This window comes from Muntiacus reevesi, chromosome 1 (assembly GCF_963930625.1).
Source record: "Muntiacus reevesi chromosome 1, mMunRee1.1, whole genome shotgun sequence".
Classification (NCBI taxonomy): domain Eukaryota; kingdom Metazoa; phylum Chordata; class Mammalia; order Artiodactyla; family Cervidae; genus Muntiacus; species Muntiacus reevesi.
In genome coordinates this window covers 138850758-138874960 of record NC_089249.1, presented here as the reverse complement: position 1 = coordinate 138874960, position 24203 = coordinate 138850758, and the positions used below count along the sequence as shown (strand labels likewise).

At 37.3% G+C, this 24203-nt stretch overlaps 1 protein-coding gene and 1 non-coding gene across 2 annotated transcripts in view; one reads left to right on the top strand and one right to left on the bottom strand.

Moving 5' to 3' along the window:
* The first annotated feature begins 7963 nt into the window (after positions 1 to 7963).
* PDE4B (phosphodiesterase 4B) overlaps positions 7964 to 24203 on the top strand; it is a 510574-nt gene continuing 494334 nt past the window's right edge. Inside the window, exons 1-2 of the mRNA XM_065911442.1 lie at positions 7964 to 8005; positions 12352 to 12590. Of these exons, the coding sequence (XP_065767514.1) occupies positions 7964 to 8005; positions 12352 to 12590 (281 nt within the window). The remainder of the gene's footprint in view (positions 8006 to 12351; positions 12591 to 24203) is intronic.
* On the bottom strand, positions 10506 to 10662 carry LOC136156421 (small nucleolar RNA SNORA69). Its single transcript, XR_010660976.1, has one exon. It is a non-coding gene; the product is annotated as a small nucleolar RNA SNORA69 (small nucleolar RNA).

The window sequence follows — 24203 nt, the reverse complement described above, 5'->3', positions numbered from 1 at the left end:
CCATCACCAACTTCCAGAGCTTATTCAAACTCATATCCATTGAGCTGGTGACACCATCCAACCATCTCATCCTGTGTCATCACCTTCTCCTCCTACCTTCAATCTTTCCCAGCATCAGGATCTTTTCCAGTGAGTCAGTTCTTCGTATCAGGTGGCCAAAGTATTGGAGTTTCAGCTTCAGCATCAATCCTTCCAATGAACACCCAGGACTGATTTCCTTTAGGATGGACTTATTGGATCTCCTTCCTGTCCAAAAGACTCTCGAGAATCTTCTCCAACACTACAGATCAAAAGTATCAATTCTTCAGTTCTCAGCTTTTTTTATAGTCCAACTCTCACATCCATACATGACTCCTGGAAAAACCATAGCTTTGACTAGAAGGACCTTCATTGGCAAAATAATGTCTCTGCTTTTGAATATACTGCCTAGGTTGGTCATAACTTTCCTTCCAAGGAGTAAGTGTCTTTTTATTTCATGGCTCAGTCACCAACTGCAGTGATTTTGGAGTCCAAAAAAACAAAGTCTGCCACTGTTTTCACTGTTTTCCCATCTATTTGCCATGAAGTGATGGGACCAGTTGCCATGATCTTAGTTTTCTGAATGTTGAGTTTTAAACCAACTTTTTCACTCTCCTCTTTCACTTTCATCAAGAGGCTCTTTAGTTCTTCTTCACTTTCTGCAGTAAGTGTGATGTCATCTGCGTATCTGAGGTTATTGATATATCTCCTTGCAATCTTGATTCCAGCTTGTGCTTCATCCAGCCAGCATTTCTCATGATGTACTCTCCATTTAAGTTGAATAAACAGGGAGACAATATACACCCTTGACGTACTCCTTTTCCTATTTGGAGTCAATCTGTTCCATGTCAACTTCTAACTGTTGCTTCTTGACCTGCATACAGAATTCTCAGGAGGCAGGTCAGGTGGTCTGGTATTCCCATCTCTTGAAGAATTTTCCACAGTTTGTTGCAGTCAGCAATAACATGGCACTTATAATCTCCATTTTTCTATTTTATTTTATTTATTTATTTATTTATTTTTTAATTTTTTAAAAATTTTTCAGTGGGTTTTGTCATACATTGATATGAATCAGCCATAGAGTTACACATATTCCCCCTCTCAATCCCCCCTCCCACCTCCCTCTCCACCTGATTCCTCTGGGTCTTCCCAGCCCAGCAGGCCCGAGCACTTGACTCATGCATCCCACCTGGGCTGGTGATCTGTTTCACCATAGATAATATACATGCTGTTCTTTCGAAACATCCCACCCTCACCTTCTCCCACAGAGTTCAAAAGTCTGTTCTGTACTTCTGTGTCTCTTTTTCTGTTTTGCATATAGGGTTATCGTTACCATCTTTCTAAATTCCATACATATGTGTTAGTATACTGTAATGTTCTTTATCTTTCTGGCTTACTTCACTCTGTATAATGGGCTCCAGTTTCATCCATCTCATTAGAACTGATTGAAATGAATTCTTTTTAACGGCTGAGTAATATTCCATGGTGTATATGTACCACAGCATCCTTATCCATTCATCTGCTGATGGGCGTCTAGGTTGCTTCCATGTCCTGGCTATTATAAACAGTGCTGCGATGAACATTGGGGTGCACGTGTCTCTTTCAGACCTGGATTCCTCAGTGTGTATGCCCAGAAGTGGTATTGCTGGGTCATATGGCAGTTCTGTTTCCAGTTTTTTAAGAAATCTCCACACTGTTCTCCATAGTGGCTGTACTAGTTTGCATTCCCACCAACAGTGTAAGAGGGTTCCCTTTTCTCCACACCCTCTCCAGCATTTATTGCTTGTAGACTTTTGGATAGCAGCCATCCTGACTGGCGTGTAATGGTACCTCATTGTGGTTTTGATTTGCATTTCTCTGATAATGAGTGATGTTGAGCATCTTTTCATGTGTTTGTTAGCCATCTGTATGTCTTCTTTGGAGAAATGTCTGTTTAGTTCTTTGGCCCATTTTTTGATTGGGTCATTTATTTTTCTGGAATTGAGCTTCAGGAGTTGCTTGTATATTTTTGAGATTAATCCTTTGTCTGTTTCCTCATTTGCTATTATTTTCTCCAAATCTGAGGGCTGTCTTTTCACCTTACTTATAGTTTCCTTTGTTGTGCAAAAGCTTTTAATTTTCATTAGGTCCCATTTGTTTATTTTTGCTTTTATTTCCAATATTCTGGGAGGTGGGTCATAGAAGATCTTGCTGTGATTTATGTCGTAGAGTGTTTTGCCTGTGTTCTCCTCTAGGATTTTATAGTTTCTGGTCTTACATTTAGATCTTTAATCCATTTTGAGTTTATTTTTGTGTATGGTGTTAGAAAGTGTTCGAGTTTCATTCTTTTACAAGTGGTTGACCAGTTTTCCCAGCACCACTTGTTAAAGAGATTGTCTTTTTCCCACTGTATATCCTTGCCTCCTTTGTCAAAGATAAGGTGTCCATAGGTTCGTGGATTTATCTCTGGGCTTTCTATTCTGTTCCATTGGTCTATATTTCTGTCTTTGTGCCAGTACCATACTGTCTTGATGACTGTAGCTTTGTAGTAGAGTCTGAAGTCAGGCAGGTTGATTCCTCCAGTTTCATTCTTCTTTCTCAAGATTACTTTGGCTATTCGAGGTTTTTTGTATTTCCATACAAATTGTGAAATTATTTGTTCTAGTTCTGTGAAAAATACCGTTGGCAGCTTGATAGGGATGGCATTGAATCTATAGATTGCTTTGGGTAGAATAGCCATTTTGACAATATTGATTCTTCCAATCCATGAACACAGTATGTTTCTCCATCTGTTTGTGTCCTCTTTGATTTCTTTCATCAGTGTTTTCTAGTTTTCTATGTATAGGTCTTTCGTTTCTTTAGGTAGATATACTCCTAAGTATTTTATTCTTTTTGTTGCAATGGTGAATGGTATTGTTTCCTTAATTTCTCTTTCTGTTTTTTCATTGTTAGTATATAAGAATGCAAGGGATTTCTGTGTGTTAATTTTATATCCTGCAACTTTACTATATTCATTGATTAGCTCTAGTAATTTTCTGGAAGAGTCTTTAGGGTTTTCTATGTAGAGGATCATGTCATCTGGAAACAGCGAGAGTTTCACTTCTTGTTTTCCTATCTGGATTCCTTTTACTTCTTTTTCTGCTCTGATTGCTGTGGCCAAAACTTCCAACACTATGTTGACTAGTAGTGGTGAGAGTGGGCATCCTTGTCTTGTTCCTGATTTCAGAGGAAATGCTTTCAGTTTTTCACCATTGAGGGTAATGGTTGCTGTGGGTTTGTCATATATAACTTTTATTATATTGAGGTATGTTCCTTGTATTCCTGCTTTCTGGAGAGTTTTAATCATAAATGAGTGTTGAATTTTGTCAAAGGCTTTCTCTGCATCTATTGAGATATTCATATGGTTTTTATCTTCCAATTTGTTAATGTGGTGTATTACGTTGTTTGATTTGCGGATATTAAAGAATCCTTGCATTCCTGGGATAAAGCCCACTTGATCATGGTGTATGATTTTTTTTTAATATGTTGTTGGATTCTGTTTGCTAGAATTTTGTTAAGGATTTTTGCATCTATGTTCATCAGTGATATTGGCCTGTAGTTTTCGTTTTTTGTGGCATCTTTGTCTGGTTTTGGAATTAGGGTGATGGTGGCCTCATAGAATGAGTTTGGAAGTTTACCTTCATGTTCAATTTTCCAGACGAGTTTGAGTAAGATAGGTGTTAGCTCTTCTCTACATTTTTCTATTTTATAATGTATCAATAATATATAATGTAATGCTAAGTTATATTGTATACTATCAATATCATATGGGCTTCCTTGGTGGCTCAGACAGTAGAGAATCTGCCCATAATGTGGGAGACCTGGCTTTATCCCTGGGTTGGGAAGATCCCCTGGAGGAAGGCATGCAACTTGCTCCAGTACTCTTGCCTGGAGAATCCCCATGGATAGAGGAGCCTGGCGGGCTACAGTCCATGGGGTCACAAAGAGTCAGACACGACTGAGTGACTAAGCACAGCACATTAATATGATATAGCAGTAGTATAATACAGTCACATAACAGTGTAGTATTACACAACTTTTCCCTGATTTCCCAAACAGAACCACCATTGCCACCCACGAGTGATGACATAGAACTATTTCTGCCTTACAACAGCAACTTGAAATCATGCCTGCTGACCTTCTTTTTGAAAAGCCATAAAACCATTCTAAAACTCCCACTAGATTTACTTACTCATTCTCTGACAGTTGTTTATTGAGACCCTGCTTTGTGTCAGCCACTGCGCTATGCGCTGAGGGGGTATATTTTAAACTGGCCCTCTGGCTTTGTAAAGTTTTTGGACATATCTGTTTTCAGTCAGGGTCTCCATAGGAAATAGATTGCACTCCCACAGGGAATGAAAGAAAATTTAATGAAGGTCATATTTACAATGGGGTATGACTTAGCAGCAGCAGGAAATGGCAACCCACTCCAGTATTCTTGCTTGGGAATCCCATGGACAGAGGAGCCTGGCGGGCTATGGTCCCTAGGGTTCCCAAGAGTCAGACACGACTGAAGCAACTTTGCACGTACGCACTATTTACAAAAGATGTGGACAGGGTTGAGGATAACCCAAAGGTATAACCAAGCGCTATAAGAATAGCAACAGTGGAAAGCTGCCATCAGATTCATGTTTGAAAGGTGGAGTGGGAGCAGTAGTTAATGGAAGTTAGGGAAACCTATCTCCTTAGAGATGGGTGATTGATTATAGGAGCTGTAATCTAGAGAAAGAGCTTTCATTATTGTTGCACCCTGGCCAGTAGAGAGGACCCTTTCTTTCCTCCTGCCTTCCTGCCGTACTTCTCAGGAGCCAGACGGCTAGAGAGCCTATGGACTCAATCTGTGAGGACCAGCCTCCTGTGACAAAACCAAGATGCAGAAGGTGTTGGGGTCTATCTCGAGGAGACAAATGTAAACTACTTAGAAAATAATCTCTTCTTCCCTCGTTTGTCTTGTTTTTTGTAACAGGTGTTGGGTTTTATTTCTGAATGTAAAAGTAATATATTTTTATGTAGAACATTTGGAAAACTGCCTTGTAACTTTTGTAACTTGAGATTTTGCTTTTTCCTAGCCAGGACATGCTCCCAATTGAAGGCACATGAATCTGTCCAGTCAGCTTTCATACTCAGAGTGTTATAAAACATAAGCTTATTTTCATGGCTAAGACCTCACAAAAATACTCTTGCATGCCCCAAATCTACTAATGTTACTCTGGAACATGTTGTCTTTCTGCCTGTCATAAACTTCCTTAGCATGGCATCTTCTTGCATAGTCACAGTCTTAGTACATTAGATTCCTTCCCATATTTTTGCACACCATATTTTTTCCCACTATCTCTGCTAAACAAATTCTACTCATTATTTAAGGCTAAAAGAAAACCTCATTTATTTCCCAGAAACCCAAATATTTTAATATTTAATTATATTCTTTGATTCACCCATTTTACAAATATTTTTGAGAACCTATTAAGTGCATATTTAATATATGTAAGTCTTTCCTGCCAGACTAGACCTAAAATTCTTGAGAGCCATATTTGCATTGAGCTTCATTTAGATCCTATCATAGCTTTGCTCACTTCTAAGAAAATATTGCTAAGGTCTTACCCTTCATTTCTGCTGGGGAAGCTTGATCACAGTTCCTTCCTGCTGAAGACAGCCTCAGAATTTCTATTCCAGTTGTGCTGTTTTATCCTATTTTTTAAGCGCATTTCCTGCCAAGCAAAATGGATCACTTTTTTGGCTTGGAAAAGAATATCACAAAAATTTGGAAAATATGGAAAAGAAAGAAAAATTTCTATGCCTCTTATATAATGTTCACTGTTACAATGTTACACAGCTTCTTTAATATTTTTCTATGCTTATATTTTTGAGAATTATAATCATTGGGTATGTCTAATTTTATATCCTATATATAAAACTTACATCTTGAATCTTGCTTTTTCCTTTAACATAGGGGTATAAACTTTTTTTTTTTTTCAGGTTCTGCCTCAGAGAGGCACTCAAGATTGAATATAACAGAGATAAAATATATGTTATTTGTTGACCTTTGCTAGGTTTCAAGCAGCTTTTGAAAAGGGCTCTAAATGTCTGCTTAGTCCTCTTTGGTCAGTGTTAGAAAAGCTCAATAATTGTAATCATTCCTTGGTGTATGATGAGGAAATTCTTTTCCTTATCATATTGAATTGAACACCTGAAAAGCCTGTGGAGTTCTCTCCCTAGAAGACTTACAAAAGTGAAGTTTCTCCCTCCCCCACTCTCTTGTCTACTGTCAGTTTTGCTGCCAACTTCTGCATAATATAGTCAAATTATGTGTTAGAAATTCAACCCTGGTTTCCTGGGTGATGGTACAATGCCACTACTTAGTATTCCTAGTCACATAGCCACAATTCCATCACTCTGTTAATCTATATATATCTTCATGTTCGAGAAGCAGACTTTCCAAATCCAGCACATATTAAGGGTTTTAAATGTACAAAGTAAGAAAACATAGGAGCTTCTGGATCTCAGCATTGATGAAGCCATTTTTTTATTACTAAAAATTATATTTATTTTTTAAACTTTTTTCTTACAGAAAATCTTAAACACACTAAAGTGGGAGGTTTTTGATATTAAGATTTGAGAATCCACTGTCTGGACCAATATTTTTGGATTCAATGATTTCTGCAGTGTATCTTTTCCATTTCAGTTCTGCAAAGTCAAAACTCTTCATATTCTTTTTTAGACTATTGTATGTCTGAAATTTAAATTTTGGCCTGTTTTAATAGCCTGAGTTTTCATATTCATAAACCAGTGATTCTTTTTCCTCTGGAGTTTGCACAAGTAGGGTGCACCCTTAAATTTTGGAAATGTTATTGAGGTTCTTTGTTTCTGAAGTGAATTCTAGTGATCTACACAAAACAATTGTCATGAAGTGTCTGTTTCAGAATGGCCAAGTTTGTGTGATTTAAACCAGGAAATTCTAGCTCTTTCTACCTCTTGGTTGCTAAATTCTCTGTGATGAATACTTGCATATGTATATATAAGAAGTTTAAACTAATGGTAAAATGGAAATTAAGATTTTTTGGGTCATGCATATTTTTTGTATTGGTTTAGTTTTCCTTTTTATTGGCAGTAGTATCAATGGATTATGGAGAAGGAAATGGCAACCCACTCCAGTATTCCTGTCTGGAGAATCCCAGGGACTGAGAAGCCTGGTGGGCCACAGTCCATAGGGTCACAAAGAGTCAGACATGACTGAAGTGACTTAGCATGAATGCATGCATCAATGGATCATATACCTTAAATTCTAAATCTGCTATGTTTTAATTGTGTTGGTGGTTTAGTCACCAAGTTGTAACACTTATAATCCCATGGACAGCAGCCCGCCAGGCTCCTCTGTCCTTGGGATTTTCCAGGTAAGAATACTGGAGTGGATTGCCATTTCTTTTCTAGTTTTAGATGTGTTAGTTTGGCCAAATCATTTTTCTGATCCTCTATTCTCTCATTATTAAAAAAAGATGAAAACAATTTAACAGATTGTTATGGGGATCAAATGAAATATTGCTTGGGAAGATACTTCGTAAGTATAAAGCCTTTCACTAATACCTAGTATTTCTATAGTCTTAAAGATCATTGATAATTTGGGAGCCTATTACTCTCTATTCTTTTTCTCTCCCCTTAGATATCTTTGTCTTGGATTTTTGCATTTTGTGAACCTCTTTTCTCACAGCTTAGCTTTAGTTAGCTTGGTAAATTGTGATATATTTACTTATCCACATGCATTGTATACCTTCAGATCTTAGTGCGGAGAATACCATGTATTTGTATTTAACTAAGGATACCAAGCTGTTCTTTTTTTTGTGTGTCTCTTTTCCCTGTAGGTCTTAAAAACTGACAGCAAAGCTGCCCTGAAAGACAGACATCCTGAGAGGGGCTGTTTTTCACCTTTATAATGAAGAAAAGCAGGAGTGTGATGACAGTCACGGCCGATGATGTAAGTTCCAAAAGTCACAGAATTGCCGATTCTATCCTCTCTTTGTCTGCCTAATAAATAAGGCACTCCATAATTCTGTTCCAAGGCAGGTAGGGTTGTTTAGAAGTACCACTCTGTCGCTAGATATCTCTGTGATGCTGGACGTTGCCAGCCCTTGGACCCAGAACTCTGCGAGGTAGACAGCAGGCATACCACCCTCGTTGTAGCTTGGAAATGGGCTCAGTTTGAGCTTTGTGGTTTTTATTTACAAAATACCAGTCTAGAAAATTTTCTTTCACCTTGCTTTTCACCATTTCTTGATGACTTTCTTGTACATTTTTATCCATGTATAGCTAATGCTTGAGTTACCTCTTGAGGTGTGGGGTCTTTGACAGCTGTTTGTATTAAGAAGAAATTTGTGAGGTACACATCTTCTAGGACTTAGCTGCTCAGTGTGGGCCTCAGACCAGCAGTGCTAGCATCACCTGTGGATTTATTACAAATATAGAATCTCAGAGCCATACCTTAGACCTATAGATCAAACTTTGTATTAAAAAGTTCCCAGGGAGACCAGATATGTACTTTAAGCCCTGCTCTTGGTCCTTTGAAGAAGTCTATTGACATTATTTTCAATAGCTATCATTGCAATGATTATCCTAATCCTCTCTGAGGTAATGGTTGACACAATCAAAAGACAGGGAAGTTTTCTCAGAAGAATGTGCAGGAAAGAAATGCATATTTGAAGAATATAAACCCCACCTAGAGTGGATTGTTTTTACCTAGATTTGTGCTGTCCAACATGGTAGCCACTAGCAACATGTGACTCTTAAACACTAGTGTGAATGGAGAGGTGCTGTAAATGTGAAATACATTTTGGATCTTGAATTCATAACAGTACAGATAGAAAAGAGTATAAAATATGTCATTAGTAATTTTTGATATAGATTACATGTTGAAATGTCAATATTTTGGGCAATCTAGGCTAAGTAATATATACTATTAAAGGTAATTTCATATTTCTTTTTTTTAATGGGATTACTAGAATATTTAAAATTATACATTTAGCTCCCATTTGTGGCTTGTTCTTTATTTCTAGTAAACAGTAATAATCAAAAACTTTTCACCATGTACCTCAACTTTTCGAATATAGTACAGAAGATCATATCAAATGTTACACACAGCATTTCTTCCCTTACAATGAAAACAACTTGGCAGATACTATGTTTTATATGCCACACTCTGAAGAAAGATTCACCCTTAAGTCAAGGATGTTTTATTATATTCTTAGTTATTTCAGCTCAGCAAACAGTTACTCAATGATTTAAATGTTCACTTGACATTATTTAGCGTCTCTTATGCACCAAACACTGATTAGTTCTAGGGATTAGAGTTCTTGTCCCTTTGAAGTTTATATTACAGAGGGGAGGGCATACATAAATCAATAAATTATAAAATAATTCCAGCTATAATAAGAGCTGTACAGAAAAATGAAGTCGGTCAGGTGGGCAAAGAATAACTGGATGATGACTATAAGTGTTTATAGAAGGATGACATGAAGAGATGACATATGGACAGTGAAGACATATGAGCATCAAAGGAGTGAACTCTGAGAAGATCTGGGGAGGACCATTTCTGGCAAAGAGAACAGTGTGATTTCCAGAAGTAACATTCAAATTAATGATTTTTTCCTCTGTAAATCTTTGATCCGATAAATGATATGGTCAGTCAATATCATGCTGGTTAAAATAGGAAAAGAAATCCAAGATCACAAATTCAGTAGTTTAGGATTGGCAGAATTAGATTTTGCCTTTGAAGGTGTTAGCAAATTGGGGACAGGAATTATGAGTATGGCTTAAGAGTTTGAGGTAATTATATTGATAATGCAACACGGGTTAATGAAGTGTTTGTAAAACAATGTTAATGTTTCCAATATTTAACTTAATTTCTAAAAGGCTATTCCATTATGTTCTTTTGTAGCAATGCATTTTCACATTAATTGAAGTCTTTAGAAAAAATTCTTAAAACTCAAAGAATGACTCCAAATCTCTATTTCAAGTATGTTCACAAGTCAGTATGGGAGATATTTTGTGGTAGGTGGTGACTTTCAAATAACAAGTATCATATAAGTACCCATTTAGTTTATTCACTGCACTTATACCTGGTTGGTAATATTTACTTTCCTAAAAGAGGAAAAAATATCCAATAACTTTATTATAAGACCATTGTGATTTGTGGTTTAACTAAGTGACATTCTCATTTTTGTTCTTTTGTGTAGTATTTCTTGTATAGGTGGTAAAATATTTTCTGAAGATTTTGCTTTCCAGATAATTGGTAATTTCTTTATGTGTATATTTGGAACAAACTGATTTATAAAAGTTCTGACTTTTAGTTTGTTCTTGAATCTCTTTAGGAAGACTTTGTCTCTTCTAAGACTTTCTGTCTCCTCTAGTCTTTTGAGAAAGAAACTTACATATGCTATGTTTTCTTCTCAGCTCTTATTTCTTTTTTTTTTTTCTTTTTCAACTGTTTATGTCAATCTGTCATGATTTTACCACCATAAATGGCAAAATCAAAAAACGATCAACACAGATTTTCTTTCAGCAGGATAATGTCAGCTCTTATTTCTAACACACACAAACACATAAACACACACGTGAGTAAGTGCTGGGCCATGGTAGATTTAATATAATCAGTTAATAAACCAGTTTGTTTGTTTAAACCTAAGGTGGTCTAGTCCCAATTACTAAACAGTTAAATCCTGGGCACATTCCGGAATATTTCAAACTTTGAAAAATTCTAGATTGTTTGATCTTCTTCCTGTTACTGAATTGTGGTTCTACTGAATCTTAAATAAGTGGTATTTGAAAATCTTAAGTCAAACAAAAAAATATGATGATATCCCATTTCCAGGTAGAGAGAGTGGGGCCCCTGAAAATTGTCAGGCCTATGAATGCCCAGATTTTCGTCATGAAAATGTGGCTTTGTATAGATGAGATAAGCATAAATAACTAGAATATAAGTCCTACTGCTTTTTGCTGTTGTACGCTCTCAAAGTAGGACTGTGCAAGATTCTAATAGGTGTACTACAAATATTTGTTGAATGATCCCAGCTAGGCCCTTAAACTTGAGTTAATTATTCTTATATGAGCTAGTATAGGGGATGGGTAGGGGAGTGGTAGGTGGAGAACTTTTGTTTGTTTGTTTGTTTCAAAGGCAAGCTAGGGGAATACGTGTAACTATATGGCTGATTCATGTCAATGTATGACAAAACCCACTGAAATGTTGTAAAGTGATTGGCCTCCAACTAATAAAATAATATTTAAAAAAAAAAAACAAAGGCAAGCTAGTTCCAGGCTCTCCTATTTTGAAGGGCAGTAGGAAGTGCCTGTCTTTTTAAGGGCTACTGAATGACTTCCAGGTGGGAGATCTTGGTCTGGTGTTAGGACTTCAATTATTGCTTGAGATACGAGTGGAGAGTGACAGATATAACTTTTAAACTCCAAGTGGCTATCAGTGGATATTCGCATCGCTGCCACATTTGCTGTCTTTAAGCCAGTATGAGTGGTGAACCAGGCAGAGGCTCTTTTGGGTCTTCTACTCTCCATAGTACCAGGAACCAGAGTCACCAAGAGATATAGGAAGAATGAATAACTCTTATTGTTGATTATAATTCAGTGCTCTTATTTTCTCACAAATATTTCATTTCAGTCAGTCTTAGGGCACATATTGAACATATGGCAGTTCAATTCAGGACCAGATAAAGTATATTCTTCTTTTCTTGAACTCTCATATATTTAATGCCCCTCCCCCCATTGACCCCTAAACCCCTACAACTCTGAGGAGAACTTTTATGAGAAAAAGAAAAGTCAGTTACCCATCACCCACAATTATGAGTATCTTCCTGGTCTGAGATAGAAAATATTTTTCCTTCAAAGCATTGAGCAAGAAATGTTATACTAGAAAAGTATAGCAAGAAAAACTATACTAGTATAGCTTATTCCCATGTTGCAGAATGATAACATCAATATCCAAAATATATTTTCAGTGAATAGCTTTCATTTTAGCAAGTTAAAAAGAGAAAGAAAAAAAAAGAATAATTTAAAAAAGAGAAGATATCCACAGTCCTAAAGATCACCAAGACTATGCATCTGATATGTTTAAAATTTGAGCATTAGCCCCCATGACTATATGTTTTCTCTTAAGCTTTTGATGTCAGTGTTAGATACTGATTGTGAGATACTGAAAAAGGACTTTATGAGTGACAGCTTAATCATTTAGTTTCTTATTTTATTACATTGTGCATCATTTTAAACATTTGAATTTCATTTTCTTTTTCCTCTTTTTTTCTTCCCCTGTGGTTCCTCTAGAATGTTAAAGATTATTTTGAATGTAGCTTGAGTAAATCCTACAGTTCTTCTAGTAACACTCTTGGGATCGACCTCTGGAGGGGGAGAAGGTGCTGCTCAGGAAACTTGCAGTTGCCACCACTGTCTCAAAGACAGAGCGGAAGGGCAAGGACCCCTGAGGGAGATGGCATTTCCAGACCAACCACGCTTCCGCTGATGACACTGCCAAGCATTGCTATTACAACTGTAACCCAGGAGTGGTGAGTAGCCCCCCGTGTAAATGTCAGCTGGAAGTTTTCTTTTCCAGTTACTCCAGATACAATTTTCTTGTTACTAAAATGTTAGTTATCTGTGGAATAACTAAGGCTTTTGACATTTTGAGAATTTGTTTCCCTTTGGGTAGTAAAATGAGACCTTTTAAACAGTGGAGATACTGTCTACTTCTTAAGATTGGGAGGAACCTGTTGAAGAAGGAATGAGATGCATTTTTATTAATGGCAGGGAAAGCAAAATTACTGCCTATGATCGTTTGTTTTTTTTTAAACTTCAGTGAATGTTGACATGTTTAATTTAGAAAAGAAAAATCATATAGGAGTACCTAAAGGAAATATATATATATGAAATATATAAATCGTCTGTACTATATATATGAATGAGAAGAGATATTCTTATTGCTCTACTCAAAATATAATTATTCTTAGTTTCTTTTGCTATAATCCCACTTTAATAATTTCAGTTTGTGATTAGATAGTAAATAAAACACTTTTGTAAATCAAAAGAGGAATGAAAATTGTACTATGGGAGATGCTTGGACTTTTTGCAGAATCTATGCTTGTGAAAGAGACTATTTTAATCTAGTGTTGAAACATTAATCAAGTACATATAATTTATGACTGTGGTTAAAATTGTGCCATGATGTTTCTTCAAATATGTGTTTTTATCACATATTTAGTATCTAGCAGTTTCTCTGGTTTTTCTTTTTCCTTTACATAATCCAAATATTTTTCCAAGAATAGCCTGCTTATATAACATGGAGTCCTGTTCAAATGAAAAATACTTTCTCTGTATTTTATATAATTTTAAATTATAATAATATGGTGCTTTTAAAATGACTTTTAAAGTCATTTTTTAAGGAAAAGAACGAAGCGTTAAATCACTGTGCAATATCGTTGCGTTAAATCACTGTGCAATATCGTTGCGTTAAATCACTGTGCAATATCGTTGCAGTAAATCCTTCAAATCTGTGAGCTTTATTGTGTGCGACATTCCATGACCACATGCTGAGCTGAGCACTGCTGATGAGTGGTCCAGTGTGTGCTCACTGAGTGATGCAGGAAAGCTTTTAGTTGGTGGTTATCAAATACACTAAGAATTAGATCCCTGAGACTTCAGGCATCACAGTTACTAGCACGAAATGGTTCACCAAGCAGTCTGTATATGATGGAGAAGCATGTAAAACATTATAAGTAGAATGGGTTAAAGTTTTGGAAAGCATTAACTGGCTTCTTCTCCTTAGCTGAATTAGCATTACAATAGTCATAACCAATCACTGAGAACTCAGATGGGCATGTGGCTCCCACACCGCTTACTCAGCCACATAGCCTATGTGATCAGTCTTGGTTTGCTTCTACATTATGACAGGTTTGGAATCTAAAATAGAAATCTACGCGGATTTATATTTCAGCAAGTTGGCACCAGTGCAGTAGTACCAGTTGTTACAATATTGAAATGCTTCCTGATGTTGGTAAATATATGCTTTCCTGACCTCTATGATTGTCCTTATTACTATCCCAGACTCTTCCCTAGAAGGAAATTCTTCACAAACCAACAGTAAAGAGGTGATCAGTTGATGACTAGTACAGAGGAGCCCAGTTTCGTTGGACATTGGTGCTTTATCTGTTAGAATAACAGTCTGGATAAAATGTACCTTGCAGTGTTGGAGTTCATTTTACCCAAAGACCCAAATTGGGAGTTATGGAATTGTTCTTTCCTTAGAAATATTGAATCCAGACTCTGACATGTTGGGCACGCTTCTTTACCTCTCTAAGTTGAATGTGTTCATCTGTACAAAGAGAGTAATTGTACTCAATCTCATGGGCTATTGTAAGGATTAGGTATGGTCATCTCTATAAAATGTCTAGTTTAGTAAAAAGCACATGTTAGGCAATCAACAAACATTAGTTTCTCTTCTCTTGATCATTATGCATTAAAGCCTTTTGAAAATGAGACACCATGTTTCAAGTATCAGTAGCCTCAAACTGAGTATCAGTAGTTTAGAATGAAATGGAGGATTTACCCATTATCCAGCTTGTCATGCAGTCAGCCAGCACCACATATGAGTAATTAATTTATGTCTTTTTTTTCCCCAATCACCTGGATACTTTTTAAAGTATGAGAGTATTCAGTCATTGACTCCAAACTTATTTTTTAGTATAAGCAACTAAAAGCATTTCAATTCATCCCTTAGAAATATTTCTTTTGGAATACTGATAGTTAAGAGACTGGAGGAATTGCTGGCAGAGGAATTTCATTGAAAGACCATTTGATTAGAAGTGAGAAAGTAGGGTTCAGATATCATCAGGGCCATCACTTGATGAAAGATCCTAGAGATAAGGAATGCAGCCTCCAACCCTGTGTGGGAAAGAATTATACTCACCACTTAGAGTGCGGAGAATGTGGAATCAACTACATGCCTAGATGATGGGTCAGTAAACTTTTTCTGCCAGTTAGTAAATATTTTGGGCTTTGTGGGCTTTATAGTCTCTGTTGTGACTATTCAGCATCGCCAGTGTAGTAAGAATGTTGCCATAGACAGTGCATAAATGAATGTAGCTGGGCTCCAGTAAAACTTAATTTATGTAAACAGGCAGGAGGCCAGATTTTGCCTGCCAGTCAGTTTGATGACTTCTGTTCTAGACTAGCAAAAACCCCCAAGATATGATGCCCTCTCTGATAATTGCTTTGACAGTGGTAACTGGGTGAAACCAACCTGGAGTTCCTGGTTGGTGTTCTAAATGTGTCAAAGATCTGGGAATATGTGGTATAGATCAAGTCTTTAAAGCTAGTGAAGGAATTTGAATGAGAACAAATAAAAATTACTACCCAGTGTATATAAAGTTAAATATTGGATTGGACAAAAAGTTCCTTTGCGTTTTTTCTATAAGATGTTATGGAAAAACTTGTATAAACTTTTTGGCCAACCCAATAGAAAAGATTGCTATAAATTTAGCTCTTGTTTGGGGAGAGTACATTGGATGAAGGGAGTTGGCCATCATCACAAGCAAAAGGCCTGGAATAGAAGGAGAGTGATTTGATTTACTGTGGAGAAAGGAAGAGTGAGGACCTGAGTCCAGTTGGGTGAACATCCATCTTGCTACCTTTTGGGTGAACTTCATCATTCCACAACAACTCAAATGAATAAACAGAGATAAACAGAGATGATACAATTTTCAGAGTTGTGGTGACAGAGAAAATATTTGCAATGTATGTAGTGTAGTAATTAGCACTTTAGTGGTTATTTTGATATTTTTGTTATTTTATTGTTAAATATTGACCAAACAGCCAACATTATGCACTTTTTATTGCTGGGGATTCTGGGGGAATTTCACCACCTGCATTATTAGAACCATCTTGGAAATATGAAAGAAGAGTTCATATATGAAAGCAGGATGTTATTTTTATTACTGATAAAGTTGATATTGGAATATGTACTCTATGTCTGTGGGCAAGTAGATGTCTAACACTGTGCACCATAATTATACAGACTTACCATGCAGTAATAGGAAGTGCTAGTGCTGGGCAGGCAGATCTTGTCCTCAGAGAAAGAATCTACCTCTATAAAACTTGAACATGGAAGAGTTGTAGAATCCTGCCCAGGTGAGACAGTAGGAAGGAAGGACTGATGTGTGCATGTCTACTTTCTCCTCTGGAAAGACCAATGCAGATTAAATTACCTTCTCCCCATGAAAGATTGAGTAAAAAGGGAGAAAGTGGTTAGGAATAAGATAGTGGCATTTGACACTGGAAGACACATCCAAAAGTGGAAAAAATATGTTCTTCCTGACATTCTCCAACCTTTTCCCTTCTTTTCACCTTTAGTCTGGCATTACACTAGGGACATGGCCAATGCCACATCTCTGGTGATCTTTATTTTTTTAACAGTTCAAGGAGTTTACTAACCTACCAAATTTATCAGTGTCACCACAACCAAATTAGGAAAATGAGTCAATACTCAGCCTTGACTGTCTATAGTTAAATCTATAATTTTAACTTTCCTCCATAAGGCCCTTAGAACTCTTTAAGTCCTTCTAGCCCTTCCTTATTTGCAATTGTTAATTATCTGTTTTTTAATCCGAAAATACACTAGCTCTCTGTTTGGTATCATTTACCTTTTTGCTTGAAGTAAGTCCTTTAGAATTTACTCTCATTTTTCTGTTTGTTTCTCTGAAGATGTCCTTATTTTGTCTCATGCTTGAAAGTGTTTTCTTTTTCATTATGTAGCAGTCTGTTTAATTCAACACTTTCCCCTTCCCTTTTGGCTTCCATTACTGTTATTGGAAAATGGCTCTAATTGTTTTACTATGTAAATAAACTGCATTTGGGGTAGGGGGCCCTGGATTTCTGAATTCCATCTTTGATGTGTCTATGGGTGGATTTCCTTTTATTTATCCTACATGAGATTTACTGGACTTCTTGAATATGTTGTTTGGTGTCTTTTATCATTGGATCTGGAATATTCTTTGTCATTATCTCTTCAAAAATTTTCTCTGTCAGCCTTTTGCTCCTCTGCTATTGGACTTTGTATTTTGGATCTATTGGTATGTATTTTGGATATACTTCTTTATCTTCCATTTCTTTTAATGTCTTTCACACATATGTGGTTAAACAGTATTTGTCTTTCTGGGTTGTATTCTTGTAATTGCTTTTGGTCTGCTTCTGGTTTGCTAATTCTCTTTTAAACTATGTTTAATTTGCTGTTAAACCTATTATATTGCATATGTCAATTTTGATTATTATATTTTTTATTTTTAAAATTTGTATTTATTTAGCTTTTGAGTATGAGGTAATTTTATGTAGTTTTCTTTTCCCTACATGTATTAGTTAACTATTGTTGCATAACTAATAACCCCCAAATGTAATGGCTTAAAATAACAAGCATGTTTTATATTCTGTTTTCTGTGGGCCAGGAATCTAGTTGTGATCTAGCTGGGTCCCTCTGGCTGGGTCTGTCACAAGGCCAGAGTCAAGTTACTAACCAGTGCTACAGTCATTTCAGTGGTTGACTGGGTGGGAGGGACAGCTTACAAGTTCACTCATGTGGTTTTTGACAGCTTCATGTCCTTGTCACCTGTTGACTGAAAACATCAGTTTTTGCTATGTGAACCTCTCTCTTGGGCTACACTTGACATGACGGTTTGTTTTTTATGGAACAAGAGCTTTTGATAGAGAAAGACCAATAGAAATTAAAAATTTTTTAGTGATATCCCATCACTTTTGCACATTCTGTTCATTAGATCTAGCCCATACAAAGGGGAGGAATTGTGCAAGGGCCTGACTGTGAGGAGGTGGGCATCACTGAGGACTACGTTGGAGGTTGTTTATCATATTGCTTCCCAGGTGGTGCTAATGGTAAAGAACCTTCCTGCCAAAGCAGGAGACATAAGATATGCAGTTTTGATCCCTCGGTCAGGAAGATCCCCTGAAGGATGGCATAGCCACCCATTCCATTCTTGCCTGGAGAATTTCATGGACAGAGGAGCGTGGCAGGCTACAGTCCTTAGGGTCACAAAGAGTGGGACAGGACTGATGTGACTTAGCACACACACATCATACTGCAGTTGTTTTCAAGCTTTTAAAAATTTCTCTAAATATAGCAAGAGAAAGGAGAATAGACAAATCCACTATTACGTTGTAGACTTCAACACTGCAGAAAACTGATAGATCAAACAAGGAGAAAATCATTAGAACTATATTTGACCTGAACAGCATTATCAATCAACTTTATTTAATTGAAGTTTTTAGAATACTTCATCCAATAACAACACAATATGTATTCTTCTCAATATTGCATTGAATGCTCACCAAGATGCATCTATTCTGGGCTATAACCCATAGCTTAACAAATTTAAAATAATTAAATGGTCTGTGTCTGTGTTCTCAGACATAGTGGAATTAAATAAGAAATCAACAACAGATACATAAATGGGAAGTTCCAAATATTCAGAGATTAGAAATCCAACTATAAATAATAGACCAAAATAGCCAAAGAGAAATCTCAAGAGAAAATTAAAAGTATTTCGAGCTAAGTAAAAATAAAAGTAATATTTACTATAATTTATAGAATGCAAAAAGCATTGTTTAAAGGGAAGTTTATTTCTATATCCATATCTATCTATATATCCATTTCTATCTCTTCCTGTGTATATATTTGACAAGAACAAAGAACTAAATCAGTAAGCCTTCTGTATAAGAAAACTATAAAGAAAAGGAACAATTTAAGACTCAAGTAAGCAGATGGAAAACAATAATTAAATTAGAGCAGAAATCAATGCAATTGAAAACAGGAAAATAATAGAGAAAATCAGTGGACTCAAAAGATGGTGCTTTGTAAAAGTCAATACACTGATAAACTTTTGACCACTTTAGTCAAGAAAAAGAAGAAAAGACATAAATTACCACTTTTAGAAATGAAAAAGAGAACATTACTATTGATTCCCTGGAGATGAAAAAAATAATAAAGGAATACTGTAAGCAACTCTCCCACATATTAGAAAATTTAGTTGAAATGCACCTGTGCTGAGGATGGGAAGTTGCTTCAGTCATGTCTGACTCTCTGCGACCCCATGGACTGAAACACACCAGGCTTCTCTGTTCATGGGATTCTTGAGGCAAGAATACTGGAGTGGGTTGCCATTTCCTCCTCCAGGGAATCTTCCTGACGCAGGGGTTGAACCTGAGTCTCTTACGTATCATGCATTGGCAAGCAGTTCCTTTACCACTAGCGCCACTTTGTAGGTGAATTGGTAGGTTGTGGTACATACACACAATGCAGTAATTGATACAGAATATAGTAGGAAGTGCACAGAGAAAGATGAGCTTTAGACAATATTAGAAATTTCTTCTTTTGAGACATGTAAATCCAGTGCAGAAAAGAAGGAATGTATTGGAAATGACAAGGGGAGAAATAGGAGAAACTCATTTCCAAAGGTGGAGATCAGTGGTTGTCAAATGTTAGAGTGATTCAGGATCACTTGGATAACTTACTGAAAAACAGATTGCTGAACCCCAACTATAGAGCTGGGACTTTGGCATAGAGCTGGTGATCTGTACTTCTAATAAGTTCCTAGGTGATACTTGCGGGACTGATCTGGGGACCAGATTTTGAGGACTCTGGCCTAGATTTTCTCAGTCGAGTAGGAGGTTAGGTCATCTGCTGAGAACAAGCGAGTGTGGACCCATTAAGCCAAAGGCATTCATTGTTCCAGATCAGCAAACGTGCATTTTTTTGTCTAGGGACATTTCTTCTTCCTGTGCCTTGCCAGCTGACCTGTCATGGGGCTGAACTTCCAGATGTTTGGTAACAGTACTGCTTTAAGAATGCTCACATCTTAATGATGCAACAAAACTACTGTCAGCTGCATTTTCAGTTGGCTAGGAAGAACACAGAGAGAAAGTAGGCAGGGAAACTTTTTTCAGGGTTTTCCTAATGGTACACTTTTTCATAAGAAACAGTTCTGGCTTCTCCTTTGTTATTCCCTCAAAGAAGAGTATAAATATCAGTTTGGTTACCTCCCACCTTCATCTGCCCAAGGGTTGTGCTTTGCCTCTCTAAGTGTTTCAGTTGTGAACATGATGATTCTATTTGGGCATCTATTAACTTAGGTGTGATGTACTTAATGTTTGCTGTTCTGACGCTCACCTCCGTTGGGGAGAGCGGTGTCAAATGCCCTGTTGCTGTGTGGAAGGCTGGGAGCAATTTCAACTGTTCTCATTATCACGGAAGGAGACTGCGGTTAATCTGCTGAGGTGGTAATTCACAAACATGGGGTGTGCTTTTTATTGCTCCCACAATCTGTCACAAGTTTGCTGTCTGATAAGGATTTTAATAAAATATTTTATACCTTGGGGTTGCCTCTCGATTATAGAGCCTAAAGCCCTCTTTTAAATATCAAAATAGCCACAGATGCTGTGCCCAAATGACATAGATTCAACAAACACTGGTGTGAAGATGGGAAATTGATGACACTTTTGCTTAGCTCCCACCAGGCTTTACCGCCCATAGAAATCTTTGGCAACAGAAGCTGCGTTTGTAACTCATGCGTCAGGCATTGCAATCTACAGGTAGGCAATTCACGGAGTACCCCCCCAGACTTTCCCTGTCAGGTATGTGAAATAATGGCCAATGGATATTTAAAATCATGTTTCATCCACTCCATCCCTCATTGCTTATATATTTTGATTATCAGCCAGGTCAAATTTATATAAGCATAAACTAGAATTATGTTAAAATATAAATTATAAAGAAAGTACTTTTAGGATAGAATCTAGTCTGTATGATTGTAGTAATTGATGTAATACTTTACAGTATAAAGATAATGTTCTCACTATAATACATACATAAAGCCCTTTTCATTTCCTATATCATTTAACTCTCAAAACGACCTTGTGAGGTGGACACTTTTACCTTAAGGTAAAGCAAGAACAAACAACAGTGGGTTCAACTGAATCACAATCATGGGCATGAGAGGTTTCATGATACAGAAAGACTCTGTTTTTGACTGTTGATGGCTGATAGCTTTCAGCTTTCCATCTCTCCCCTTTCCCGTTTTCCCCCATTTAGGAAGGATGAGAAAATCTGGATGCTGCCTTCCTTGGTGCCTGTGAGAAGTTCAAACAGTGCAACGTCCTGCTCTCTTTGGGAACCCTCATCTTAGCCCTACCCCCTGCCTCTTGTTAATCATAATAAAACCCTAAGTGGCCTTCCACCTCTCTCTCAGTTTTGTTTCATCTTAGACAAAACCTGAGCCCTTCTCCTTGGAGTATCCTTTTGCTGTTTACTATATGAGTAGTAAACTTATTTCATATCTATCATATGTGTCATTCACCCTGACATCCATACATTTCTGGGCAGGGGCTGCCAACATCCCACAGGGGATGCTATTAACAGATCCCAGAAATAACGGGCTTCTTAGTTTTGGATAAGCTAATAGTGCTTTATTCCTTCAAATATGTGGTCATTTTAGACAACAACAGTAATTAAAAACTCAGGACTAAGAACTGAAAGATGAACAAGATCTGCTTCTTTGTCTTTCGCGTCAGTATAGTCTCATAGAAGGGCAGAGGTGTAAGTTTAAAAAATTACAAAATGGTGCTGTTTTATGCGCAAGGTACTGTGGGGATGCAGAAGAGTGAGTGACCATTCTTCCTGGATTGGACAACATGTGTGTAAAGTCATAAAAGCATGAAAGAGGATGGGATGTTGAAGGGACTGTACTTAGTTGTATTTGGCCATGGAACAGGGTGACCCTGGTGAGATACAGTTGGCAAGGGCCTTGAAGGCTCTGCTCGTATGCTGGATCCAATCCTGAGGATATTGGTAAGTTACTGAAGGACTTTAAAAAATGAAATAAAACAAAAATGTTCTTATTTTAAATAGCTCACTTTGATGGCAGTGTGGTTTTGATATTGAGACAGAAAGGTAATTGAGACTTGCTTGAGTCCAGGTGAACAATGATGATGGCTGAGTTAGGACAAAGTCTAGGAAAATGGTCAGAGGACACATGTGTTAGGACACTGTTCTAGGGGCTGAGATACCGTGGAATATAATAGAGAAATTCTCTGTTTTTATGAAGCTTCCTTTCTAAGGAGGTATATGGGGCTTCCCTGGTGGCTCAGATGGTAAAGAATCTACCAGAGTGCAGGAGATGCAGGTTCAGTCCCTGAGTCAGAAAGATCCCCTGGAGAAGGGAATGGCTACCCACCCCAGTATTCTTGTCTGGAGAATTCCATTGACAGAGAAGCCTGGTGGGCTACAGTCCATGGAGTCACAAAGAATTGGACACGACTGAGCTGACTCCGGGAGTTGGTGATGGACAGGGAGGCCTGGTATGCTGCGGTTCGTGGGGTCGCAAAGAGTCGGACACAACTGAGCGACTGAACTGAACTGAGCAACTAACACTTTCACTTTTTCATAGGAGAGAACGCCTAATATCCTTCCTTTCCTTCTTAACAACAACAAGAAAGCTAGCATTGAAACTGAGCATGCAGTTCCCCAGAAAACAGACAGTTCTTTCAAAGCCATTCTTGCAGCTTCCTCTTAGTCTGGCTGGAACCTACATACACTAGGTTCTGGGAGATCATCCCCCAAATCAAAGTCCATTCACTTCCATTTCCCCCGTATCTGTGGACTGGAATGGGTGCACAGTGGTGAGATTTATTGTACCTTGTGGCCAAGGTAACGCCATGGGCCTGATGGAACAGCAAAGCTGAAGGGCCCTGAGCATGTGATAGCTTCATAGAGAGCTACCACCCACACTGCGTTTTCATGTGAAGTAAATACAATTCTTTTGTTGTTTTGGGCTTCTCTCTGACACAGTAGCTGAAGCTGTATCATAAATAATACTGGGGGAAGTATATAATCGTAGTGGAGGTTTACATAAAGGGAACGCCCAGATCGTGAGTCTCACAAAGGCAGTCATTTAAAAGTATAAATAAGTTATATAAATACGTTGTTTACAGCTGGATGTGTTAAACATAACATATTGTTATTCACAATGACTATTAGCCATACTTTGCATGCAAGGAAGGGTTTTGCAGAATGCCCAAGCTAGTCAGTTGGTTGTTCCTCAGACAAGAAAGATTCACTTGTATAGGTACTTACATCTGAGTGTGCCAACCAGTGTGATGACTGCTGAATATCCCTTCATTATGTCTTCTTATTATGTGGTATATTTACTAATCCAATACTAAGTAAAATGGTTAATTAATTGATAAAGGCATGAGTCTGTTCATGGAGGTGCCATCTAATTACAGTAGTGATTTAAATAAGTAGCAGAACACTATAGAATGAAATAACATGATAACAGGAAATAAGCAGGGTGATCTGACAGAGTAATGTGAGCTGAGCCAAAGAATGGTACTTAGATAAGAGAACTATGAAATACTTCCAAGAGGAGATGATATTTGATTGATATCTAAATGATAAAAAGCAGTTAATCTGTTCAAAAAGTGGATACAGTCTCTTAATAGGCAAAGGGAATAGAACTATAAAAGCCCTGGGTTAGGAAACAGCCTAGTATATTTGAATAGGAGAGAGGAGACCATTGTGGCTGGAGCACAAAAACAAGGGGAAGATGGAAGTTGGGATTTGAAAGGAGCAGTTAGATCAGATACTCACTTGTAGTCTATTACAAGGAGTTTTGTTTTCTTCTAAGAGCAATGAGCAGCAACCTCAGATATGCAGATGATATCACTCTAATGGCAGAAACTGAAGAGGAACTAAAGAGCCTTTTGATGAGGGTAAAAGAGAAGAGTGAAAAAGCTGGCTTAAAACTCAACATTCATAAAACTAAGATTATGTTATCTGAGCCTTTTACTTCATGGCAAGTAGATGGGGGAAAATGGAAACTGGGAAATTTTATTTTCTTGGGCTCCAAAATCACTGTGAATGGTGACTGCAGCCATGAAATTAAAAGACACTTGCTCTTGGAAGAAAAGCTATGACAAACTAGGAAGCACATTAAAAAGGAATGACATCACTTTGTTGACAAAAGTCCATCTAGTCAAAGTTGTGGTTTTTCCAGTGGTCATGTTCAGATGTGAAAGTTGGACCATAAAGAAGCCTGAGCACAGAATAAATGTTTCTTTTGAATTGT